Source organism: Trachypithecus francoisi, unplaced genomic scaffold (genome assembly GCF_009764315.1).
Source record: "Trachypithecus francoisi isolate TF-2019V2 unplaced genomic scaffold, Tfra_2.0 Lachesis_group13, whole genome shotgun sequence".
NCBI lineage: Eukaryota > Metazoa > Chordata > Mammalia > Primates > Cercopithecidae > Trachypithecus > Trachypithecus francoisi.
Genome location: NW_022681458.1, coordinates 77,938,337 through 77,958,617, shown reverse-complemented (window position 1 = coordinate 77,958,617; position 20,281 = coordinate 77,938,337). Strand labels below are relative to the sequence as shown.

The 20,281-nt window shown below is 37.0% G+C and overlaps 1 protein-coding gene across 5 annotated transcripts in view; it reads right to left on the bottom strand.

The window, feature by feature from the left end:
• The window catches only part of GRB14 (growth factor receptor bound protein 14), a 131,859-nt gene that overhangs the window by 27,069 nt on the left and 84,509 nt on the right, over positions 1-20,281 (bottom strand). For all 5 annotated transcript variants that reach the window (XM_033231282.1, XM_033231281.1, XM_033231283.1 and 2 more), the window contains 3 exons: positions 7,740-7,861; positions 5,731-5,805; positions 2,723-2,860 (listed from right to left, as the gene is read on the bottom strand). In XM_033231282.1, coding sequence (XP_033087173.1) covers positions 2,723-2,860; positions 5,731-5,805; positions 7,740-7,861 — 335 coding nt within the window. The remainder of the gene's footprint in view (positions 1-2,722; positions 2,861-5,730; positions 5,806-7,739; positions 7,862-20,281) is intronic.

The window sequence follows — 20,281 nt, the reverse complement described above, 5'->3', positions numbered from 1 at the left end:
ATAGATGCAGAAAATGCATTAGACAAAACCCAGCAACACTTTATGACTAAAAATTTCAGCAAAATTGGCATAGAAGGGACATACCTTAAAGTAATAAAAGTCATCTATGGCAAACCCACAGCCAACATTATATTGAATGGGGAAATGTTGAAAGCATTCCCCCTGACAACTGAAACAAGAAATGGATGCTCACTCTCACCAGTTCTATTCAACATAGTACTGGAAGTCCTAGCCAGAGCAATCAGACAAGAAAAAGAAATAAAGGGCATCTAAACTGGTAAAGAAGAAGTCAAACTGTCATTGTTTACAGATTATATGATCATAAACCTAGAAAACCCTAAGGACTCCCCCAAAAAATTCCTAGAACTGATAAATGAATTAAGCAAAGCTTCAGGATACAAAATTAATGTACACAAATCAATAGCTCTGTTATATACCAACAGTGACCAAGCTGAGAATCAAATCAAGAACTCAACCCCTTTTGCAATAGCTGTAAAAAATAAAATAAAATAAAATACTTAAGGATATACCTAACCAAGAAGGTGAAAGAACTCTACAAGGAAAACTACAAAACATTGCTGAAAGAAGTCATAGATGACACAAACAAATGGAAACACATCCCCTGCTCATGGATGGATAGAATCAATATTTTGAAAATGACCATACTGCCAAAAGCAATCTATAAATTCAACGCAATTCTTATCAAAATACTATCATCATTCTTGACAGAACTAGAAAAAAAAATCCTAAAATTTACATGGAACCAAAAAAGAGCCTGCAAAGCCAAAACAAGACTAAGCAAAAAGAACAAACCTGGAGGCATCATATTACCCGACTTCAAACTATACTACAAGGCCATAGTCACTGAAACAGCAAAGTACTGGTATAAAAATAGGCACATAGACGACTGGAACAGAATAGGTAACACAGAAATAAAGCCAGATTCTTACAGCCAAGTGGTCTTTGACAAAGCAAACAAACAAACAAACAAACAAAGTGGGAAAAAGGACACTCTAGTCAACAAATGGTGCTGGGATAATTGGCAAGTCACATGTAGAAGAATGAATGTGGATCCTTATCTCTGTCCTTATACAAAAATCAACTCAAGATGGATCAAAGACTTAAATCTAAGACCTGAAACCACAAAAGTTTCTAGAAGGTAACATCAGAAAAACCCTTCTAGATATTGGCTTAGGGAAAGACTTCCTGACTAAGAACCCAAAATCAAATGAAACAAAAACAAAGATAAATAGATAGGACTTAATTAAACAAAAAGCTTCTGCACAGCAAAAGAAACACTCAATAGAGTAAACAGACAACTCACAGAGCAGGAGAAAATATTTGCAATTTCTAAATCTGACAAAGGACAAATATCCAGAATCTACAAGGAACTCAAACAAATTGGCAAGAAAAAAACAATCCCATCAAAAAGTAGGCTAGGGACATCAATAAAAACTCTCAAAAGAAGATAGATAGATGGTCAACAAACATATGAAAAAAATACTCAATATCACTAATGATCAAGGGAATGCAAAACAAAATCACAATGTGATGCCATCTTACTCCTGCAAGAATGGCCATAATCAAAAAAACCAAACAACAGTAGATGTTGGTGTGGATCTAGTGAAAAGGGAGTGCTTTCATGCTGTTGGCAGGAATGTAAACGAGTACAACCATTTTGGAAAACAGTATGGAGATTCCTTAAAGAACTAAAAGTAGAACTACCTTTTGATCCAGCAATCCCACTACTGGGTTTCTTCCCAGAGGAAGTCATTATATGAAAAAGATACTTGCACATGCATGTTTATAGCAGCACAATTCACAATTGCAAAAATATGGAACCAGCCCAAATCCCCATCAATCAATGAGTGGGTAAAGAAATTGTGAGATAGATAGATAGATAGATAGATAGACCATGGAACCATAAAAAGGAATGAAATAATGGCATTCCCAGCTGCCTGGATGGAACTGCAGACCATTATTCTACGTGAAGTAACTCAGGAATGTAAAACCAAAAATCGTATGTTCTCACCCGTAAGTGGGAGCTAAGCTATGAGAATGCAAAGGAATAAGAATGATACAATGGACTTTGGGGACTCGGGGAAAAGGTGGGATGGGGGTGAAGGATAAAAGACTATACAATGAGTAGTGTACTCTGCTTGTTGATGGGTGCAACAAACTCTCCGAAATCACCACTAAAGAACTTACTCATGTAATCAAACACTTTCTGTTCCTTACAAACTTCTTGAAATAAATCCATCAATCACTAATAAAAGAGCAATAAATGACTCAGATGAAACATTTTATTAACTGTTCTATTATTAACTGTTCTGTTCTGTTGATGTTGATCAACAGAGGTTCAGAAGTAGAAAAGATCAGCAGTATGACCTGGGGTAAAAAGAAAAGGTATACACTACATCAGGCTTCAAACTCTGCAGCCAAGGATGAGGAGAAAAGAGTGAATTCAGAGTGAGCACAAAGGAGTAACATATGTTGTACTGAAATAAGAGTATCCAGACTCCATCAAAGATACTACATTGAAACCAGTGTGAAGTAAAACTGAGTAGTTAGTGTTTAAATAATCAAGGCAAATGTTTTAAATAAAAAAAATCAAAGACCAACCTTTAACATCAAGTAATAAAATAATAAATAACAAAGTAAATATGTTTTAACTTACAGCTTAATATGTCATTCATAACACATCCTGGATACTTCAATTTACCTTTGATGTCCCTTTAGTAGAAAAATATAAACCAGATCTTCTTAGAAAAAAGTAAATTTTTTTCCAAGACTTCTTTCCCTGTTCTTTCGCATGTAAGAAACCATGAATTTCAGGGTATGTGCTTGAACTCAGAAACATCTGAAAGAAAATTTACATATTTTCAAACTATGATTAAATCAATGATATGGTAACCTTATACTAATCATATTAAGATTTCAAATATAAACATGTAAAAATCACACAGGATCATAACATGTAACATTACGGTAATTAACTGTGTGTGTGTTTTGATAGTCCTTGGTGTCTCTCTCTCTTCTTCTCTCTCTCTCTCTCTCTCTCTATCTCTGTGTGTGTATACACACACACATACACACACAGGAAATAAATTAGAGTCTTTTAAAAACCTGAGATATTTCAAATGAAAATGAGTTCACAAAATATACATTCTAAGTGATAGTAAGTAGTTATCTAACTACCAAAACTATCAGCTAATTGAATGTCCATTCAAAAAGTTGGACGTCATCCACAGCATTAAGTCCTGATATACTGTTCATTGTTTTCCATGGTTTTCCCTGAGATTACAGGTTTACCTATTAACTTCATTATGGTATAAATAAGACCACAATCCTGACTTCAACTGGGAAGCAGGAAGTTGAGCCAAGTTCATCTCCTTGAGGAGGGTAAAGCAAATAAAACTATCTCTTGTTTGTCATCTATGGTTCTCAGTTGTGGGTGAATGTGGTAGGTCATGTTTTCCAAAGAGGACGGCAACAATGTCTTCCACCCCACATGCTCTTCTGCAATGTCATCTTGCCCCTGAATCATAAAAAGGTGGAGTCTTTCTCCACTCGCTTGAATGTGAGCAAGCCTATCATTGCTTTGACCCATACAATATGTGGAAGTGACCCTTTGCCAGTTCTAGGTGTAGTCCTTAACTAGCCTGGTGCTTTTCATGACTTGGCCCTTGGAATCCAGCTGTCACATAAGAAATGTGACTACCATGAGACCATCACAGGTAAGAAGCCCAATGCAACTCGAAGAGCCCTACAGGATGAGACACCATGAGACAGACAGAGCGAGAGAGAAAGTGGGGGAAACATGGGAGAGAGAGAGAGACACCAAGGAGTCAAAGGACATGCAGTCAAAAAACTGTCTTAGAAGTGGATCCTCAATCCCCAGCACTGAGTCAATGTGCCTCAGAGATGACCCACCCAGCTAGACTCTTCCCAGATGCTTGTCCCACAAATTGTTGGCAAAATGTAAATGGGTACTTTAAACCACAAAGGCTTGGAATAGTTTGTTCCATGGTAATAATTAATTGAGACAGTGGGCATGTGTTGGTCAAGAAAATGACAATGAAAAGGAATAGCTCAACTGAGTGGTTGTGCTCAGCATCCTTAATAAGACAGTGGAAATGCATTAGTGTCTCATTAAAAAAAAAGAAAGTAGAAATTCCTCCGAATAAACAAATGGAAAACATTTGAAATAAGGGAATTTATTAACTAAAATAACGTAATACATTTTAAAAGGCTACTCAAGGAAATGCTGATAGTAGATATTTATGTTTTTTAAAGTAAATTACTAAAGAAATTTAATTTAATGAGCCACAGATATTAATTAATTGACATGCAAAACAGGCAAGTAGGTTTTTTAGTTTGAGTGCTTTCCAAGTTATTAAACCAAACCAATTAAATTTTAAAAAGAGAGTCATAGAGGTCACACTAGAAAAAGAAGAAACCTTTTAAAAAGTGGAAACATTGCCTCAGTGGAGAGAAGAGGTCAGGGGCACATGCAGGACTATCTGATTCCAAAGCCTATGATTTTTCTTGTTTTTATAATTTAACATTAAAGCAATATAACTGTGCTATAGGAAGACTTGCAAAAGGAGGTGGAATAAAAACTCCATCCCACCACTGTGCTGTAATACAGTGGTGAAGCATTCAGAGGGCTGAGATCTGAAAGTCCTGGGGCACAGCTGCTGCTGCCATTTACCTAACATTTTGACGGGGTGTCTCTGTAAAAACCCAGGAGCACAGAAGCAGCTTTTAGAAAAATCTCTGGGGACTAATCATGTTTCAAAAATATTCTGAAGCACAAAAATGAAATATAACCTATTAAAAAGCCCACAGAAAAATCCATGATAGCTCTGCCAACCTAATATTTTTAAGGTCAAACAATACTGGAAATATTAAAAGTTGTCTTCATTAAAGATCAGGGAATACTGAGTGAGTTTGGGGATGCATGGGGCTGAGCTCAAACAGCAACCATTATAAAGACATTGCTCAACATTAACCTGTGAAAAACAACTGTAGAGCTTCTGATGTAAAATCTACAAATCTATCAAAAAATAAAATAACTGAAATTATTCATTTATTGTAACAACAATGTCTTTGAAAATAACCATTTTGAGCCACCGCCAGTTTGGAAGAAGTGAGTCCAATAGAAACAAAAATAAGGAGATTTTTAACGAGATAACTAGTCTTCTTAATTCAGCTAAGAATATTTCACAATTCTATGCAAGGATTTCCATAACATCTATTACAAATGCTAGTGAATACATTTGCATCCTGTATCTTTCATCTCCTTTCATTTATTTGCTAAATATTTTATTACAAATAGGATTGAGGGCATTTATTATGAAAGCTAATACTGAGTATCTATTGGTAAAATATCTGTATTTTACAAAGAATTATGATTTTTCTAAAGACTAACATAATATTTACACACACCACATAACAAAATTGCAAGTTTCCTTTTAAGACACACATTTTTAAATATGTAAAATCCTTTGACAATTGGCTAAAACTGGGAAGAAGAATGTTGGTAAAGAGCTTTATTGACTTAGGGCATTCTTTACCTGGGTGCTATTATTTTTAGTTTTACCTCCAGCAAAAAATATTAATAATAATTCAGGCATAACTTTTCAAAATCTGGGCATATAAAAAAAGGACTTTAAAGTTTTCCTTCATTATGCTATTATTTATATATTTTAATAAAAATATATTTACCTGCAAAATCTGTGTGGGGGATATTTCACCATTGGTTTCAGTTGCAAAAGATACCATATGCTCTGGAAAAAAATACTGTCAAAAAGACACAGTTAAATTATCACAAAATTCGTGCTAGAAAAGATTCAAGTATGACCAATATAGTAATCAAAAGCAAAAGTTCTTTAAACTGGCGTGACTAAAATTCACCCAAAGTGCTTTTGAAAAGGTCCGTCCTTAGACTCTACTCATAGGTACTTTAATGAGAATGTCTGGAGTTGGGTGCAAAGATTAGCAAATGCCCCCACAAAATGCAGATGTGGATGGATTCAGGTATCCGGAGTTAAAAAACACTGTCCTGAAGTCGACAATGTGCTCGCTCCCACATCTTCTTCCTGAGTCCTGCAACCAGTCTATCAGGTACAAATGGACTATCCATTCCATTTTACAAAGAAAAGGCTCATAGAAGTACAGAGTTTAGAGTATGCCCAAGGTCATAGCCCACAACACAGTGGAGGTCAGGACTTAAACTGAGCTGGGGAGCTAAAAGTCCAGTTCTTGCTACCTACCATTTTTCCAAACTTTTAATCATAAAATTTACCCAGGGCAGTTGTTTAAAATAGGAATTCCCAGGCCTCATTCCTGGAGTTTCTGATTCAGTAGGTCCAGGCAAGTCCTGGATTCTGTGTTTTTAATAAGCACTCTCCCCTCAGTAAATTTTATGATTAGACAAGTTTCGGAAAATATATTCTACTATATTTCCTCTAGGACAGGGTTTTTCAACAGCAGTTCTACTAACATTTTGACTTAATAATTCTGTGTTGAGGAGGCTCTCCTGCGTATTATAGATGTTTAGAGTATTCCTATCCTCTGCTTACCAGCAGTCCTCCTCCCCACCACCAGTTGTGACAACCAAAACTGTGTCCAGACATTGTCAAACCACCCCCCAGTTAAGAACCACTGCAATAGTTCTACAAAACAAATGTCCAGCCTTGTTCAAATAAAAAAATAAAATAAAAAACAAGCATTGAACAGTATTTCTTTAAATATATCTTTTTAAATTCTTGATTTTAATGAAGACTCACAACAAGAAAACACTTTCCCTTCACATTTGAATTTATTTAATTTTTATTATGACTAATTTTCTTTGCCAAAGATCATCCCATTATGTTTCTATTAATAGGTTAAGATAAAAGAGAACGTGAGAGGTCTTTCAGGGTTTGAAAATATTCTATTATGGTGTGTATCATATATTTTTCATAAAGAATCGTTTCAATCCAATTATCATCCAAAACTTAGTGTAAAAATATGCTTCAGCTTCAGAGACAAAAACAATTTAAAATAATGAGCCCAGAGGCTATTCTGACTTTTCTAGATCCCTAGTCTTCATTAGAATGTGACATACATTTATTTTCTTTTAAAGAGAACTACAGTGAAAGTAGTATTTACTAGATAATGCACTGGTCTTTATCTCCTTTCTACTTAGTTAAAAAATTACTGCACTGGAAACAAAATAATTTAGAACAGCAAGATTCATGTCAATCTTAATTTCTGGCTAAGTTATAATACTCTCAACAATCATTAGTCTGCTTTTACTTTAGAAAGTCTATTTAAATTTCCCAAATTCTGTAGAAAGTGGTAAAGTATAATATTTTGCTTAACACTTGTTCTTAATCTGTTTGAGAACCTATAAAAATTCATTTCCCACATCAAATGTATAATTGTTTCCTTTTCACAAAAGGCAAAATTAGGTTTCCTAATACTTTTAAATTAAATAAACCAAACTCATCTCAATTCAGACTTTACCAATATGGTTTCAAAAAGTTTTACACCTGTGTATCTGAACTTCTGTGTATAATGTTCACTAATCACTGTTAGCATGAGAAATGTGGGTATAATTTTAAAGGACCAGAGTCTTCATCTAAAATTTACCAAATAGGACTGTATTTTATTTATAGGGACTATCTTCTTTGCATAAAATTTAACTGATTCATTTATTTTCCATAACTACTAATGGGGATTTCACTTACCACTGGGTTTTTAAAGAACTCATATTTGGCATAATTTTTTCTAAAGTATAGCTTGTTTTCTTCTTCTATCCCCCAGTTGGATAGTACTTCAATCACCAGTTCATGGTCTTCTATTGTTCTTTCTGTAAAGAATGTTTCAACGAGTATGTTGACAGATAGACAAATATGCAAATATACACACACACACACATAGACACATACAAACATATAAAACGTATTACGCATCTTTATTAAACATAGCAGATTTCAACTTAATTATGAAATAGTCAGATTGATAAAATTCTCATCAATATTCAATTTACTAATGTTCATTTTTATACCAAAGCAGACTGATGTCTAAAAAGAAAACATGTATAAAATATCATAATATACTCTTTGTTATCTCAATTTCCTTTTCTTACTGTGTAAATAATACAAGCTTGATAACAAATCTGCATGAAGTATATGGGAGCTACTTTTTTCTCCAACTTACCATGGTGCCAAAATTAAAATATTTATTTCAAGGTTGAACAATTCATTAAGAGATGAAGAATTTTGACAGGTTCATGTGCATTTAAGACTGTCCAGACTAATCTGGATAGCTGAGAAAAATTAAAATAAATGCTTTAAAAGGAAACTTTTAATACAAGTAGATATAGGTATTTTTTTAAGAAGCCCAATTCCTTGGGGCACTTTATTATTTCAAAGCTAATACTAAAGAAAATATATTTTGTAATAACAATGAAGATAATTAAGTAGGGTGAGAAGGCACTTGGCAGAAAAGGCACTTAAATGAAGTAAGCAAAGGCAATTGTAAAGAGGTGAATATAGCATGCAAAATTCCTATTTTTATAAGAAACTGTGAGGATGTTGACAGTAGTATTATTCATAATAGCCCCAAACTTGAAACTACCCGAATGCCCACTGATATGAGAATGAATAAGTAAATTGTATAAAAGCACACAGTGAAAATATACTACAACAACCCACAACAGTATGGATACATGTTGCATTTCCTGAACACAATATTTAATTAAATAATCCAGACACAGATAATGCATACTGCATGATTCTACTTACATAAGGTTCAAAACACCAAAATTAATCTGTAGTGCTAGAAAGGGTTTTGGAGATATTAAGTAAGTGGGAGGCATGAAGGGAATCACTGGGGTGAGTACAACACTGTTGCTTGATCTTGGGGTTGGTTACTCTGGTGTATTGTATCATGATATGCAATATCTGAGAGTTCACTGAGTTGTGCACACTTGGTTTGTACACTTTTCTTAATGTATGCCATACTTCAATAAAAGGTGGAGAAAAGAAAAGAAACTAGAAATTACCAATGCAAAACAGGAAATGGAGAACAACCAAATAAGGAATATGGAAATTCTCTGCTGTTTTACTGTTTCTAGGATTTTTTTTTTTTTTTTTTTTTTTGAGACGGAGTCTCGCTCTGCCGCCCAGGCTGGAGTGCAGTGGCCGGGTCTCAGCTCACTGCAAGCTCCGCCTCCTGGGTTTACGCCATTCTCCTGCCTCAGCCTCCCAAGCAGCTGGGACTACAGGCGCCCGCCATGTCGCCCGGCTAGTTTTTTGTATTTTTTAGTAGAGACGGGGTTTCAGCATGTTAGCCAGGATGGTCTCGATCTCCTGACCTCGTGATCCGCCCGTCTCGGCCTCCCAAAGTGCTGGGATTACAGGCTTGAGCCACCGCGCCCGGCCTCTAGGATGTTTTTAAAAAGCATTTATGTCTCAGAAATTCAACAGTCAGTAGTGATTTGTGACCTACAACACCCAAACTCTTGAAAGTAATATCATTCTTAAATAGACAGTTATTCATCCAAAAGGAAGTTATCGTAAGAGTGTTCAATGAATATGGATGAGTTTAAGCTAAGTGTATATCAACACTTGGGGTTCTATTACTAACTCTGATTGCTCCTTTTCTATCCCATTGACTAGTTCCACTAGCTCCTTCTCCTCCTACATCTCAGTCCCTGGTTCAACTCCTTTCTTTCTCCCCCTATAAACTAATCCGTTCTCACCTCTTCAACCATCTCATTTGTCAGGTTTTTTGAAGTGAAATCTCTGGCTATAATTGTTCTCACCCATGCTGCTGTCCTAACTGCTATACGGTCCACCACCTCAAATACAGTGTGTCTAAAACCAAAGTCAAAATATGACACATAAAATTACCATAGGATCCAGCAATTCCACTTCTGGCTATTTACTCAAAAGAAGTGAAAGCAGGGACTCGAACAGAAATTTGTATACCAATGTTCATAGCAGCATCATTCGCAATAGCCAAAAGGTGAAAACCTAAAGTCCATGTCCATGAACAATGAATAGATAACAAATGTGGTATACAGAGTACATACAATGGAATATTCAGCTTTAAAAAGGAATGTAATTCTGACACATGCTACAACATAGATGAACCTTGAAGCTATTATGCTAAGAGAAATAAGACAAATACAAAAGAACAAGTGCTGTATGATTCCACTTATACAAGGTACCTAGAATAGTGAAATTCATAGAGACAGAAAGTAGAATGGGGGTTGCCAGGGGCTGGAGAGAGTAGGGAATGAGCAGTTATCATTTAATTGATGCAGAGTTCCAGTATGAGAAAATTAAAATATTTTAGAGATTGATGGCCAGTCATGATGGTTGCACAACAATGTGAATTCATATAATGCTACTGAACTGTACATACACAAAATTTTAAATGGTACCAAAAAACTTTTTAAATTTAAAAATGAAACAAAGTCATCTACATTTTTCCCTTTCAAGTGGCTTTTTCTTCCTAAATTATCCTATCTCCATTACTGTCATTTTTACCACACTGTCTCAAAAAAAGTAGAACTACAGCTCACCTTTGCAACTTTCTCTACCTCTACTCCAATATCTTCTACTCATGAAATTCTCAGATAGCAGAGATTCTTCCTCTGGGTGTCTCTCACACAACTAACAACCCCCACACCCGGTCCCACTGTCACCATTTCAATTTAGACCTTTGCCTTTTCTTGTTCAGCCTAACTAACCTTCAAACCTCTACTTTCTCATTCTTCTAATCCAACATGGACACTGATAGCATAGCAAACCTCCTAAAACATGTGTATGAATGTGAACCCTGCCCAAAAAGCTTGTCTGCTTCTGCTTGTTATAGATAAATTCATACAGTCTGGCAGTTAGTTATAACTTAGTCATTTGTTCATCCATTCGACAAATATTTGCTGAAGGTCCACAGTATGTCAAACACTCATCTTACGGTGAAAAATTTTATAGTGGAGAAGACAGTAACAAAATAACTGTCCCGACATGAAGCTTTCATTCTAATGGGAATACGTGGATAATAAATAAAATGTGAATCATAAAATGTGGTGGTCTTAGTCCATTTTTTGTTGCTATCAAGAAATACTGAGGTTGGGTGATTTATACAGAAAAGGGGTTTATTTGGCTCGTGGCTATACAGGAAGCATGGTAGCAGCACTTGCTTCTGGTGAGGCCTCAGGAAGCTTACAATCATGCAGGAAGGTGAAGGGGGAGCAGGTGTGTCACATGGCAACAGACAGCAATAGACATGCCAGGCTCTTGAACAACCAGCTTTTGTGTGAACGAATAGAGTGAGAACTCACTCATTACCACAAGGATGGCACCAAGTCATTCACGAGGGATCTGCCTTCATGACCTAAACACCTCCCACTAGACCTATCTCCAACACTGGGGATCTCATTTCAACAGGAAATTTGGAGGGGCAAATATTTAAACCATAGTAGTGGTGATAAACCTTACAGGAAAAACTAGAGCAGGGAAGAGAGAGAAAGTGCTGAGGACACAGCAGATAGGAACCCATTTCCAACAGCTTGTTAAGAAGGCCTCATTGAGAAGATAATGTTTAAACAGAGACCTAAAGGAGAAGACGACAGGAGCCAAGTAGATAGAGAGGAAGAGCAAGAAAAAAAGCCCTTGAGGTGAGAGAAAGGCTGGTATGTTTGAAATATAGCCAGGAAGTTAGTGTGGCTAATGTTGAATGAAGAAAAGGGGTTATCCCAGGAAAAGAAGTTAAGGAAATAATGGTGATGAGATGATGAGTTGTAGAAAGCCCTGGAGTCTATATAGTAAGGATTTGGCTTTTCCTCTGTGCTAGATGGGAAGTCATTTTGAACACAGGAATAACATGAACTAACAAGTTTCAATAGGATCACACTGTGGAGCAGAAATTGATTTTAAAAGGCTGAAAGCACAAAGACCATTTGGTAGGCTATTGGAACTAACCCCAGGAGAGACGATGCAGCTTAGATTAGCATGGTAGCAGTTGATGTGGTTAAAAAAAAAAATACACAGAATCTTGATCTATTTTGAAGGTAGGGCCAACAGAATTTGCTGACAAATTGGACATGGAGTGAAAAACAAAGTACTTGAGGAAGATGTCAAGGTTCTCAGCCTTACTTGGAAGGACTGTGTTACCAGCAATAAGCTAGAAAAACTGCAAGACAGTCAAAGTGGAGGGACATCCAGTGATCACTGAGCTACCAAGTGGGAAGCTGCATTCTTAAAAATCTGTCTTACTTCTGTTTACTTCTCACGTCAACTCAGCTGTATTTCGAGATTATGAAACACAAGTACACATTATTAAATACACTATGTGCTATGCACTGTGTCTGTATTCTTTGCAACTGCAGTGGGGGACAATTTCAAGATATCAACAAAGTTGCTTGTTTATTTGCTTTGCCAACCTATGTTTCCTTGGACCCATTACCTTTCTCTACCTCTAAGAAAACACTATGAATTCTGCCCTCATACTACACTATAAAGAAAGGAAAAAATAGCAAAGAGGCATTTTGTTGGTTTTTCTTTTTTTTTTTGAGCTTTGCAGTAGACTTTATCAATTTTTGACAAATATAATTGTTTAGGAAGAAGCACGCCTAGCCAATCCTCCATTGTCACTTGTGGGGACCCACCTTCTGACCTCTGAGAAAGGAGGCAGAATTAAAGAGTGATTGAAGGAAACTGGTGGAGTGGAGACTGTGAGGCAGCTAGATGGTAACTGGATGGTGTAGGTCCCAAGTGACACCACATTGTGGGGAAAAGAGAGATCAGACTGTGAAACTGAGGCAATTGCAGTAGTTGCTGATGGCCTTGCAAATCTTAACCCTGTCACTTTGGTTAAGACCATCTGAAGTACTACTATTGTAAATTGCATATTAATCCTTGTGTGCCTGTTCTGTCTGCTGTTAGTCTGCAGGTATACCCAACAGTTCCAAAGAGACAGTGACCATCGAGAACAAGCCATGATGACAATGGTGGTTTTGTTGAAAAGAAAAGGGGGAAATGTGGGGAAAAGAGAGATCAGACTGTTACTGTGTCTATATAGAAAGAAGAAGACATAAGAGACTCCATTTTGTTCTGTATTTGAGATGCTGTTAATCTGTGACCCTACCCCCAACCCTGTCCTTGCAAGAGACATGTGCTGTGGTGACTCAAGGTTTAAAGGATTTTGGGCTGTGCAGGGTGTGCTTTGTTAAACAAGGGCCTGAAGGCAGTATGCTTGTGAAACGTCATCACCATTCTCTTAATCTCAAGTACCCAGGGACATGTACACTGCCAAAGGTCGCAGGGACCTCTGCCTAGGAAAGCTAGGTACTGTCCAAGGTTTCTCCCCACGTGACAGTCTGAAATACCGCCTCGTGGGAAGGGAAAGACCTAATCGTCCCCCAGCCTGACACCCGTGAAGGGTCTGTGCTGAGGAAGATTAATATCAGAGGAAAGAAGCCTCTTGGCATTTGAGATAGAGAAAAGAATCTGTCTCCTGCCTGTCCCTGGGCAATGGAACATCTCGGCGTAAAACCCAATTGTATGTTCTGTTTACTGAGAAAGGAGAAAGCCGCCTTAGGGCTGAAGGTGGGACGTGCTACGGCAATGCTGCTCTTTACGCACTAAAAAGGTTTATGGAAATGTTTGCATATGCGTATCAAGGCACAGCACTTTTCCTTAAACTTTATTCATGTCACAGAGATCTTTATTCATATGTCTTACTGCTGACCTTCTCCCTACAATGATCCTATTATCCTGCCACTTCCCTTTTTCTAAGATGGTAAAGATAATGATCAATAAATACTGTAATCCCAGCACTTTGGGAGGCCGAGACGGGCGGATCACGAGGTCAGGAGATCGAGACCATCCTGGCTAACACGGTGAAACCCCATCTCTACTAAAAAATACAAAAAAAACTAGCCGGGCGAGGTAGCGGCGCCTGTAGTCCCAGCTACTCGGGAGGCTGAGGCAGGAGAATGGCATAAACCCGGGAGGCGGAGCTTGCAGTGAGCTGAGATCCGGCCACTGCACTCCAGCCTGGGCGACAGAGCAAGACTCCGTCTCAAAAATAAATAAATAAATAAATAAATACTGAGGGAACTCAGAGACCGGTGCCAGCGTGGGTCCTCTGTATGCTGATCGCCAGTCCCCTGGGCCCACTTTTTCTTTCTCTATACTTTGTCTCTGTATCTCGTTTCTTTTCTCAAGTCTCTCGTTCCACCTAACGAGAAACACCCGCAGGTGTGGAGGGGCAGGCCACCCCTTCACACATCCTGCCTCCTTCCTGAATAGAACCCTCTAAGAGTTGTAAGATTCCAGATAGGTTTAACAGTGGTATGTGGCTCGAATCAGAGTATAGACTTAGAAAGTCTATACTCCAGCCTTAAATAAAAGCCCTTCACCAAGCATGACAGAGAAGCAATAGCTAAGTACAATGTCAAGTCCATAGCATCCCAGTACAGGGCAAGAGTATTGTAGTACCAAGTTCCCAAGAAGAAATATGGAAGGACTAAAGGAAGACCGTGAACCTAAGGGTCATCATGATTACACAATAAGCTTAAAAAGCAGGAGTTTCTACAACATGAAGACAACAGTTGGATGAAAGTTCCACAGATATCCCTCTGGGGATTTAAATGTCCCAACAGAGTGCTGGAGGAGTGAAGGTAAGTCTCAACCTTCAACTGAACACGTTTTAAATGTGTATGGAACTCATTGATAAAAACTGCATTGATTATTTTCCTCAAGAAGACTAAGAACAATCCAGAGAACAAACAAATAATAGAAGAATAAACTGTCTGTTCTTAAGCCAGGTGACTCAGTATTAGAAACTAACTCAAAATACTGTAATGACGTTACATTTCTGCACGTCTGAGTCTGAGAGCTGTTTCATTATTGTATTTAATTCTTATAATACCTGTAGTAAGCTAAGTAATGGCCCTAAAGATATCAGGTCCTAATCTCTAGAACCTGTAAATGTTGCTTTATATGGTAAAGCCTTTGCAGATGTCATTAAATTAACGATATTGAAATGGTGAAAATAACCTGGATTAAGGTGGACCCTAAATCCAATCACAAATATCCTTTTAAGAGAGAGGCAGGAGATTTAACATAGACAGAAGAGGAAAAGCAATGTGATCAGGGAAGCAGAGGTTGAAGTGAAATCATCACAAGCCAAGGAAAGCTAGTAGCCAAGAGAAGCTGTAGCGGACAAGGGATGGAATCTCCCGAAGGTTCTTGCAAAGAATGTGACCCTCCAGAACTGTGAAAGAATACATTTCTATTGTTTAAGCCACCAAATTTGTAATTTGTTACAGAAGCCTTAGGAAATCAATATAATAATCTAATAAGCAAGTTATAGTTCCGTTTTTACAGATAGAAACAGAGGTTCAGAATAGCGTATGGACCCACCCTCTGCCCTCTGGGAAAGGAGGCAGAGTTAAAGAGTTATTGAAGGAAACTGGTGGAGTGGAGACTGTGAGGGAGCTAGATGGTAACTGGATGGTGTAGGTCCCAAGTGCCCAGGGTGAATGACAACCACATGTCTGAGCCCAAGTTGATGTTCTTTTCCCTGCACACATTGCTTCAACTTCATGGAAGTTCTCACCCAAGGGATATTCCCTATCACCTTTGCTGGATCTATTTATATCCTGCACATTCTGTCTATATCAACTAAAATTGCTCTTTCATGCTCCTGCCATTCTCTACCTTAGTTGCTTCCAATTCTTTTATTTTGAAAGGTATTCAATAAATATTTGCTAATTAACTGAAAGTAAATCACATTTTAAGTGTACGGGACAAAACGGTCATGGGCAAGATTTCAAATTATGTCAATCAATTTCCATGAAAGTACAAATCATTTGAATTTGGACTGCATCAAAAAAGAAAATAAAACAAAAAAGGTTGAAAAATCAAACTACATTTGAACAGCTATGACAAATGTGTAACTAAAGAACTAAGCAGGTTCAGTGGCTCATGCCCATAATCCCAGCTACTCAGGAGGCTGAATATAAAAAAAAGAACTAGTGTAACATGTATGGTTACCGAGAAGTGGAATCTAGTCAGGGGTTTTGTTGACCACATGCAAATAAAAACCAGAAGACCAATCTTGAAAAAATAAAATAAAGGATAAAAGATTTGCAGAAAATGTCACAGAACTATAAAACCAAGTATTTACATAATGCAATTACTAACACTAAGAAACTAATCTGGTAATCTTAAGAAAAATACGTCTTTTAAAAAGCCATCAAAAAACAGAGTATATGAGAAAGCCAAAGACATACATTCCATTCCTTCAAAAAAGATTTCTAGTACTGTTCTATCAAAAATTCAGATAACATATTAAGGAAGCTAATAAAAGTCAAGAGGATTGAATGCAGCTATAGTTTTTTTACCTTATATACTAGCCTGGTAATGAAGATATAATTTTCTTATTATAGAATCTGATTTTTAGAGATTATATTTCATATTCTTTTTAAATGTATATATCACCACCCCAATTTGGATGCATTGTACCTTCCCCCAACCAATCTCATTATGTTAAAGGATTAATGTTACAATAATCCAAATAACCCCGGGAGGCAAAATTGAATATCAATTAATCACATCTCACATAAAATTAGCATTTCTTTTTTCAATGCAGATATCTGACTAAATACAGGTCCTAGTAGACAGAAAATTCAACAGGAAGATGCAAGATGACTAGATGGATTACTCCAAGAAGAAAATAAAAATGCTGCAAAAGGAGGTGAAATGTTGCTGAAAACCAACTTTCATTTGCCTCAGTCTAGCCAAAAAACGTCATTACCAAGACCTAAGAAAAGGGCAAACAAAACAAAACACTAAACCAAAAGGTCTTATTAAACTTTCTATGCACCTTTCTCCCACCAAGCAAATTTTAACCAACTAAGTAGTCCTACTAAGTTATTTATCATATATTTCAAATATCAAAAGGAAAAATACTAATTCTACAACTAGGGGTTCTTTGCTGCAATGTTCAAAACCCAGAATGAACTCAGGTACTTTTTGAGTTACCATTTGAGAAATGACCTCAGGTAGGAATCACATGAATTCAAAATTATTATTGTAAATACTTTATTTTTAAAACTTCATAAAATCCATCCAAAATACTATAATAAAACATGTTATTAAAACTTCACAGATACAAATCTATTTAAAATAAAACTTCCTGACTTATTTTTTGGGCACTGGAAAGTAAATTACAGTTGTCAACTACCACTCATACGTAGGTAGAAAAATAGGAGGGAAGCCCTCTTAAATTACTTCAACATAGCAATCAAGAAGAAGGAAAAACAAAGAAAAGCTTCAAAAGCATTTTAAAAGCTTTTTCAAAACAGAAACAAAAAATTTCATATTGCCTTAAGTTGTATTTTTTGTTTCTAGTAGGTCAGTGAGGTCTTATGGTAATAAAAATAAATATTAGCAAATAATGATAACTACATGTAATTCTATTTTCAAATTTTCAGAAACTCTTTCTTTTAAAAAAGAAAAAGAAAAGAAAAAAGAAGAAGAAAGCAAGAAGTTTCTTCTGAAACTGTTGATTTAACATCAAAGTCTTTTTAAAAACCTCAATCCTCCAAGAATGGAAAGTGCTCACCTGTGACCTTCTGCCTGGATCTCTTTGCTGAATCTACTGCCAAGTACAGCATGGAGCTCAAATAGAAACCTGAGTCCCTACTCTTCTCTCACTTGATAAGAGAAGAAACAAAAGTGGCTTTTACCTCTAATTCGCTCAGAAAACAATTTTTTGAATACCTTTTTTACAGGAAACTCCAGGAGACAAATGGTCCTTGTACTTCTCTATGCTGGGTAGAAACTACATACATTTTGTCAATCTTATTTTCAGATAAAAATGAACAGTCTCTGGCCAAGCAAAACAAAAACTGGAGAAGCAAAGAGTAAAACGCAGCCCACTTTCTAAAAGGTTCCTTAACCTAAGAATACTACTTAATACCAGCAGGATCCCCCAGAAAATTGCCATCAGACACATTCAACTCCCCAAGTGCAATAATAGGAAAATTGTGACACTTCAGCTTGATGGCTATAAAGGCCCTGCAGTTCATTCTTCTGCAAGGGGAAATAGTCTCCAATTAACTCAGACCCAACCATTGCAACTTATATTCAGAGACAGCCTTGTTTTTCCACAAAATGCCTGCATATTTATGGTCTCGAGTTGACTGGGTAAATATCTGAAGAGCTTACAGACAGTTTCCATTAATTTCAAGGTTCTCACAGCATTCTTTAAGGACTCAGAGTAAATTCTATCTGAGCACGGCATGTGATTTCTTTGGCTTCTTTTCCAAGCCTATTCCTTCTATATACTTTGTAATCCATCCTTTTAATTTTTTGATATAAATGCCTTACAGTTTAGTATGACTTAATTCAAACCACGTTTATTTGTCTCAGACCCCGGGTTACAAAGATGCAGGTGTACAGAGAGTCCCGGCTCCACGGAATTATTGTCTAATTTTAATAATATGATCACCATTAAAATAGTTGTAGAAAATGTTACAGCAGCAAAGAAGATGTGTATTTTGTCCAACTTGGGGCTTCAGAAAGATGTCTGAACTAAGACTTTAAAAATGTCTTTCAAAGTTTTAAAAATTGTGTTTATTTCTTTTTTTCTGATTATTAAAATAATACATTCCATTAAAGAAAATTTTGCAAATAAAGATAACTTACAATCACAATACATCTTTGAACCTGTCAATCAGGAATAAGCACCTAACCTTTCAATATATTCCTTTCTTGTCTTTTTCTCTTGCTCTATATGAGTGTATGTGTATATGCTTTTTATAATATTAGAAAACATATGTTTATACACTGATTTTATTCAATCATCACCACAATGTTACATTTACCCACATCAGTCTTCAAAGGAAGAATAAAAGCATGATCAAAAGCTGCATCACATTACATCCTTGGATGTACTGTCATTTATAACATTCTCCTTTTATACTGTTAGGTTTTAACTTGTCTAGTTAATTGGTATTGTAAACAATCTACTTTGAACAACCTTGTATCTAAATCTTGTCCACACTGCTTGTTTCTCACACCTACCTATACAGTATGTCCCGTGGAAACATCATCTCCCAGGACACAATTCATCACTAACACTCTTAGTGCCTCCTGCAGCTCTCTGTTGTTTTCAGGACTTGCAATTTCCCAAGAGATGTATGAGTACGAGTGGTGGCAGCAAGCATCCTGATCATCTCAAGGAACAGCCCTGGAGCAGCGGCAGCAGTTTGCACCCAGCAGCCAGGCATGTGTAAGAGGCGGATGTGTCTCCCGGCCTACTGTTAGATGGAAAGGGTGACTCTACTTCACAAGGCTGAGCATGGGATGCCTCCAACTGCTTTTCTCTCTCCACTCTCCCAGGACTGTGGCACTAGGTTACCTATCAGTCATCTTGGACAGTTGAGAGTTTTCATCTTTATTGTCATAAGTATTTTTAAGAAAAGGCTGACGTTTTACTTTCCTTCCATTTTTAACTAAAATAACTAAGCCCTGGAAGATGAACAGCAGTTAGCCAAGTAAAGATGGACAGGAAAGGGTTTCCTGTGACTCTTAACAGCATAAACAAGAAAACTGAGTAGAAATTGTAGTGTATGCAGGCATCTGCAGGCAGTTCTCTAGCATATAAACTAAAAGGAGGGAGGGGTGGGACATTAAGGCTGCAGCTATGAAGGGTAGACAGGTCACAAGATGCTACAAGTCCCACAGAGGACCTTGCACCCAAATGCAAAAAGAATCAGGTCTGCGTTTAGATGGATAATGTTAGTACTACCAGAGGCAGAAGGACCAGTTGTGAGGCTAACATAATAGCTGAGGGGAGAGATGCCAGGACCTGAATTCATGTAGCTGAGGCTATGAGAATATGTAGAAGGAAAAATCAGCTGAATCAGAAGCAGATTTAGTTATAGGCACTTCCCATTTTTGCTAGTTAAATATTGCCCCATTTCTGGTCTGTGCGTGCTACCAGGACACCATGTCTCCTCAAAGCCCAGGGGGTCAGGGCACATGATTCTCTTTATGGAAAGAAGCACAGTGCCACATGTCCCAAAGGTTTCACAATGACTTCTGCTGTGACGAGGGTGGTCACAACTCTGATGGTTGGTATGTTATAAACTGCACAGAAAGTCCAACTACATATCAGCTCCAGAACAGGAAAAACACTTGTACTTCCTTTGTTAAAAAAGAAAAAAGAGTGAAGGAGCAGCTTCCAAGCAGGAGGCTGT